Source organism: Oncorhynchus mykiss, chromosome 14 (assembly GCF_013265735.2).
Source record: "Oncorhynchus mykiss isolate Arlee chromosome 14, USDA_OmykA_1.1, whole genome shotgun sequence".
NCBI lineage: Eukaryota > Metazoa > Chordata > Actinopteri > Salmoniformes > Salmonidae > Oncorhynchus > Oncorhynchus mykiss.
The window spans coordinates 27,243,055-27,249,915 of record NC_048578.1 but is presented as its reverse complement, the minus strand read 5'-3'; the positions used below and the strand labels follow the sequence as shown (position 1 = coordinate 27,249,915).

Genomic DNA, 6,861 nt, shown 5'->3' with positions numbered 1-6,861 from the left:
ATGACAAATGAGTAGGTGGTTTGAGATGGATGGAAAATATTAGACTACTTTGTGCGCACTGGGGTTCCTTGCCTAGACGTTTGTAACAATGTTTATATTACAATTCACTTATTCAGTTGTTTGTAGCCTATGCATCCGATTGATCAAGATATACTATAAACAAGTTCGAAATGGTCAATTCAGTAGGACGGGCGTTCGTTGCGCTTTCAGGTGTAATGCAATGGCGAACCCTGGTGGAATTATGGTGAAAGGTCGGTAGTCTACTATCTATGAACATCCTACTTGTAAAATAAAGCTGTTGAATGAACATTGTCGTAAAACACAGATCAGAGTGAATTAACCATTTGACAAAGAAACAAAAATAAACAGCCACTACAAATTAAAACATGTTTGCTATGTGTAAGATAGTGCACGTTTATAATACAAGCGACATTTCTTTTTTTTGTCAAAACACAATGGAAAATGTAATTACAATTTTCTACATGACCACACTTTGACGTGAACTTTCTCTTAACCCTGTCCATTGTTGTGGTATGTTTGATAGTCATACATCCCGAGTGTTCCTGTTGCTGTGCAGAGAACTGTTGTAGCAGTAGCATATGGATTAGCTATATAGGATTATGAAGGTGTTATGAGAGCTGTCCTAGTATACCTAGCAGCCCAGATTACATTATACAGTCACTCCTCTCCATACTGTCATAAACCTACAGTAGCCTAGGCCTACTGTATCACTGGCATCACTTTCAGTCATTACACACACCATCATCCTATACCTCTGGGTGAACTGAAATAACCCAATTCAGTTGAATGCTTATCTAGTACAAAAAGACTCAACTCCGCAAATCCATTAAAAGCAACTAACTTTAATATATTCAATGCCAGATGCCAACTTCACATGTTACTTAGCAGTGCATTAACAAACTCTATAGCCAGGCCAGTATTCAATTGACTGTAGGCCTTCTTCACACTGGGTGAATGTTTGTTACGTTATTACCTGTGTGGTTTACATTTTGTCTGATCCAAATCAAAGATCAGAAAATCAGTTCACTTCCGTGTGTGTGATTTTTCATTTACTCATGTACCAGTATGTGAATATTGTTTTTGAATATTTACCAAATGTATGTGTGTGTTCTTGGGTGCTTTTCAGTAGTTTGACTTTGTTTGTTCTTGACCACATGAAACATCACCCTCCCCCTCAATAGTTGATGTATTGTCCATCATGGAGCAACAGGACACAACATTCTCTCAAAGATTATCTTTCCAAATTCTGTCAAGTTAAAAAAAACTATGGATTGTTAGATCTTGTCATGTCTAGTCTGTGCGGAGCATGATAAAATAAGATTAATGATAAGATAAGATTCCCTATGTATTTTAGTGCTCAATACAGCCTCACTCCCCTTCTCAAACCCATATATTGTTACATATTATCTTTCATCTAGCTGGACGTGGCTGCCTTCTCGCCGTCCGCCCCAGCTTCTGCCTCGTCACCTGCCTCCACCTGTATTGATAAAGACGGGACACGTTAGTGAGATACAACCAAATTCATTACCAAATGCATTGCGGGTACTGTAGTACATCATACAACACTGACGGTCTGATCCGGAGGATGTATTGTTACAGAATGTTAAGATATAAATGTTTTGTGTAGGACAGGTACAGATGTAGGATCTTCATTTTATTACTCTTTTGTTGCTGAGAATTTTCCTGCACGGCAGGAAATGCAACCTTGTGGTGTATTTGAGTTTTAAAAAGGCTTCTAAAGTTTGTAATTTCCACTTTGAAATTTCAGACTTGATTTGCACTAACGAAAAATGTCCATTAATTCACATAATAATAATAATTCACATTTCCTTTTGCTGCAGGATTATTCTCCTGCTGTAGCAAACTGGCTCAAATTTAGATCCTAAATCTGTATGATTGGTCAGTCAGATCCAATAGGGGCATTTTTTTCATCTCTGTTTATTCTCCTTCTATCTGCAACATTTAGAGCGTTCCACATCCCTGAGCACACCCCTGACATGTTTCACAGAGCGTTATGGGTACTGTAGTTCACTACCTGTCCGAACTGCAGCAGTTTGAACACAGTGGTCTTGACATCCATCAGGGTCTCCTTAACCCCCTTCGCCAGGATGTAGCCCTCGCTGTCAGCTTCGGGGTTCTCCGGGTCCACGCCCTCCAGAGACGTGTGCAGGTACCGCAGGCTCACCAACACTGATATCTGTGGAGATGATGTTACATGGGTCAAGGTTCAACTCAAAGCAAAGGTTACAAAATGTATATCTAAAGCCATCATATCACAAGGGTAGAGGTTGATGGTAACAAAATAACCAATGAAAACTACTGTTTGTGCATATGTATACCTGTACGGAGATGACCGACAGAATCCCGGGGCCAATGGTGTTCATGAGGCCCATGTAGTAGTCGACCAGCGCCTGTCTGCAGCCGCGGTTGTACAGGTTCAGCTCCTCACTCTGGTGCTCATAGTTGTAGTGGGCAGTGTTGTCAGTCAGGTGGTTCTGGAGACAGGGCCGAGGGGAGCCGGGGTTACAGCAGCTGAAGGGGACTCCATCCATCAGGTAACGACCGTCCACGTTGCTACGCACACGACTGGAAAGGAGATTAACGGTTTGATTGAGCGTTTTCCTTGTACATTTTTACCTTACATAAATCACACTGGCTTTAATGATGGATGACACATCTATGAGATGGCACTTGGAGACATGGTGTATGGAAATCACATGTGAGTCATCATCACCTCAGATAAGTCAGACAACTATGGTTAGTGGGCTTCACCTCTCCTCTCCACCCCCCCCCCCCCCCTCTCTCTCACTCCTCCTCCCCCCTCTCTCCCCCTTCCATCCCTCTGTTCCCCCTCTCGCACTCCCTTTCCTCCTCCCACGTCCCCTCCTCCATCCCCCCCTCTCGCACTCTCCCTCACCTCCTCCCACGTCCCCCCTCCACCCATCCCCCCTCTCTCTCACTCCCTCTCCTCCACCCCTTCTGTCCCCCCTCCACCTCCCCTTACTCCACCTCCCCTTACTCCCTCTCCTCCCCCCCTCTCTCCTCACTCCTTATCCTCCCCCCTCCATCCCCCTTTCTCTCCCTCCATCCCACCCCTCCATTCCCCTCTCTCCCCCTTCATCCCCCTCTCTCCTCCTTCCATCCTCCTCCATCCCACCCCTCCATCCCCCTCTCTCCAACTCCATTCCCCTCTCTCCCCCTTCCATCCCACTCTCTCCCCCCTCCATTCCACCCCCCTCTCTCCCCCTCCTCCATCTCTCACTCTTTGACTTCTTTAGAGGTGAAGTCCAGGTATCTGTTGCTGATCCACTGCACCTCGAACCAGTCCCTGTAGTTGGTGTTGCCGCAGCAACGCAGTTCCATTTGCAGCCTGTCGATGGTCTCCTTCTGGAAACAGCGGCCCGGGACGTCCGTGTCCCGGTAGAACCGGATACCGTTCCTCAGGCCCACCTGGGATTGGACAGAGATGATGTCATAAAAAGACCAGGAAGTACTCATGGGAGCCAAGGCTTGTTCTCAATTAATCTTTCCTGGATTCCTCAGTTCTTATGTCCTTGCCTTCTTCTCAAAACGAATTGGAGAGGGGTGGGGGGACCGTGACCTTTTCCTCCAATACGGTTGTGGTGCAGGCGAGGAGATAGGATGCGAGGAATCACAGAAAGACTAACTGAGATAGGACCCGAATGTTGTCATTATGTTATTCGGCATTTACTGTCTCATCCTTCTTCATCCCATCCCAGAGGCCCTTACCTTGAGTGACTCCTCAAGGTGTCCCTGCAGGGCATAGCTGAGCACCACTGCAGACAGCAACCAGACACACACCATCCAGGCTAGGCCATACCAGGGCAGCAGGAAGGGCTTCCAGGGAGGGAATCGGGCAGAGTCCAGGGAGTCCTGACACACCCGCCCAGCAAACAGGTTGATCCCCATGGTTACCAAGCCCACCAGCATCAAGATGTTAGGCACCACGTGGATCTCTGTGTTGTCCATCACCTGGAGGGTCAAAGGTCAAACCTAGGGTCACCTTACTATACCAGTTATAACAAAGGCAATATACTAGTTATAACGCAGTAATAAACTACATCTAAACAATCTTTCTATGTTACATTACAGAGCTAAGCACCAGAAGATATGTTCTGCCATGTACCATTCCATGATGATGTTTCCATTTATGTACGTTCATCTAAGGCAATATGAGTCAGAGTCAGCACCCTACATAACTACTTCTAGTGCTCCACTATATCCACTTCAGTACTATGACACTGTAGGTAAAGTGCAATCAACTACATCATTTGTCTGTTTTTTCTGTTGTATTGGTGTTATTGAGTTCAGGAATGTTGTTGTTCTTTTTCAGTAACATTCATGTAACAACTTGTCAGATCCAGAAAATGAATGAGCGTTGAAGCTCGGCGTTTGTCACCAGCGGAGGCACCGAAAAACAATGTTTCCTTTTTGAAAAGCCCCAGATTGAAGCCACCCGTAGTCAATGGTTCATTGGAGATACACTGTACCGGTGCACCCTACATATCTGAGTGATAGGTTACGGCTTCCAAAATGTCACAAGTGTGAAGCTTCGACCAACCCCTCTCCCTCCCTCCCCCTCCCTTCATACATACAATCCATACACAGCATGAGTCATGAACACAGCCACATACATACCCACAGCCACCCACCAATATGCCCCCCTTCCCCCCCACACACAGCCACCCACCAATACGCCCCCCTCCCCCCCCCACACACAGCCACACACCAATACGCCCCCCTTCCCCCCCACACACAGCCACACAACAATACGCTCCCCCCACACACACCAATACACCCCCCTTCCCCCCCACACACATCCACACACCAATACGCCCCCTTCCCCCCACACACAGCCACCCACCAATATGCCCCCCTTCCCCCCCACACACAGCCACCCACCAATACGCCCCCCTTCCCCCCACACACAGCCACACAACAATACGCTCCCCCCACACACACCAATACACCCCCCTTCCCCCCCACACACATCCACACACCAATACGTCCCCTCCCCCCCCACACACAGCCACACACCAATACGTCCCCCTTCCCCCCCACACACACCAATACGCCCCCCTTCCCCCCCACACACAGCCACACACCAATACGCCCCCTTCCCCCCCACACACAGCCACACATCAATACGCCCCCCTTCCCCCCCACACACAGCCACACACCAATACGCCCCCCTTCCCCCCCACACACAGCCACACACCAATACACCCCCCTTCCCCACACACACAGCCACAGCCACACAGCCCCCCTTCCCCCCACATACACACAGCCACACACCAATACGCCCCCCTTCCCCCCACAGCCACACACCAATACACCCCCCTTCCCCACACATACACACAGCCACACACCAATACACCCCCCTTCCCCACACATACACACAAAGCTCGCCCGAATTCAAGCCAACTGCATAATGACAGCCGAGTGTGAATGAAGCTTTGATAGGTGAAGGTGTGTGAGACAGACGCCACACTAAGAGATAACACATTGGAACCAGCCAGGATAGACCACAGAAACAGTAGTGACACAGACAGTTGTGTGTGTGGTGTGTGTGCCGAGTGCCAGAAACGTGTGTGTGTCATGTGTGAGTATGACACGTGTGTGTGCCGTGTGAAATACAACAGTTGTGTGTGTAATTTGCCATGTGTGAACAGGTGTGTGTGTGTTATAGTTTGTGTGTGTTATAGTTCCAGCCAGTACCTCTGCCCTGCGGAGCAGCTCGGTCTTGAGGTACACTCCCAGGGAGAAGGTGAAGGCCCCAGCCAGCACGGCCAGCCAGGACAGCAGCCACAGACCCTGGGCCAGACGCACACGCCTCTGCAGGGGGAACTGCAGCTTCAGCAGCACCATGGCTGGTGCTCACAACAACCAACACAGCACACAGAGAGAGAGAGAGCAAGAGGATAGAGATAAGGACAGAAGGAGGAGATGTTGAGATAATCAAGTAGAGAGAGATAGCAGTGAAGGATGAGGAAAGAATATTGGTAGGTTCAAAGAAGGAAAGTTCTGGGCAAAGAAATAAGGTGGACTACTGCAATTCATAGGAGTAGGTTATGCGAAGGTTGTTGTATTAGACAGACAGGTACGGCTTGGCCTTTCCAGGGTGCGTTGGTGAGTTATTATCAGGTTGATCTCCTGTAAGTTGTTCCTGTGGGCTGAGATAAGAATGGAGACCTGTCTGATGTTGAAGGACAGGTTCAGGTTGGGACGATAATCCAAAACTTTCACGTAGAAAGGAAAATATTAGGAATCTCCGTAGTAATCCAATTGAAGTTGTGAGACAAAAACTGAAGGCCAAGAAAATAATGAATCTAATAGATATTTGATAATCCACGTCCTTTTTTGACAGCAAAACTATAATCCTTCAAATCATCAGGTTATGGTTGCACCACGACAGTGACTCTTCGATTCACACAATAACTGACGATGACAACCCCAGTTTGTTTTGGATGGAACCCCTCTGGTGTGGTCTGTGGGTGGTCAAGGTGCATCCTTAAATTCCTGCTGGGGCCATGGTGGAGGACACGAACTGGCCAATGTCGATTGTACAGTATGGATATGGTAATCCCCCATCATAGTCCTTGGGATCCTATTAGGAGAGGAGCACCAATAGGAAAGCAGGCCAGTGTCTGATCAGCAAACCTGTTCTGGGCCTACAGGTTGGATTTGACGGTTATGACGGGTAGACTCACAGGGAGTTGAGACAGAGGATTGGGAGGGGGGCAGGGCAGGGCTATATTTTATACAGGTAGATAGAGAGAGATGGATAAACGCTTACAGGCCGAGGGACTGGGGGAGAGC

At 48.0% G+C, this 6,861-nt stretch overlaps 1 protein-coding gene across 1 annotated transcript; it reads right to left on the bottom strand.

The window, feature by feature from the left end:
* Positions 1 to 1,435: 1,435 nt before the first annotated feature.
* rom1b (retinal outer segment membrane protein 1b) lies at positions 1,436 to 6,501 on the bottom strand. Its single transcript, XM_036943637.1, has 6 exons — positions 5,761 to 6,501; positions 3,772 to 4,014; positions 3,284 to 3,471; positions 2,361 to 2,607; positions 2,057 to 2,218; positions 1,436 to 1,498 (listed from the first exon to the last, which is right to left on the bottom strand). The coding sequence occupies exons 1-6, from the start codon at positions 5,908 to 5,910 to the stop codon at positions 1,436 to 1,438; spliced, it is 1,053 nt and encodes a 350-aa protein (XP_036799532.1). The 5' UTR covers positions 5,911 to 6,501.
* Between the last annotated feature and the right edge of the window lie 360 nt (positions 6,502 to 6,861).

Excerpts from the sequence above, each read along its gene's own strand:
- rom1b (XM_036943637.1), bottom strand. The coding sequence starts at position 5,910 with ATGGTGCTGCTGAAGCTGCAGTTCCCCCTGCAGAGGCGTGTGCGTCTG. Across the intron at positions 3,472-3,771 it reads ACCTTGAGGAGTCACTCAAG|GTGGGCCTGAGGAACGGTAT; the intron begins GTAAGGGCCTCT and ends GTCCAATCCCAG. Across the intron at positions 2,608-3,283 it reads ACCTCTAAAGAAGTCAAAGA|TCGTGTGCGTAGCAACGTGG; the intron begins GTGAGAGATGGA and ends TCTCCTTTCCAG.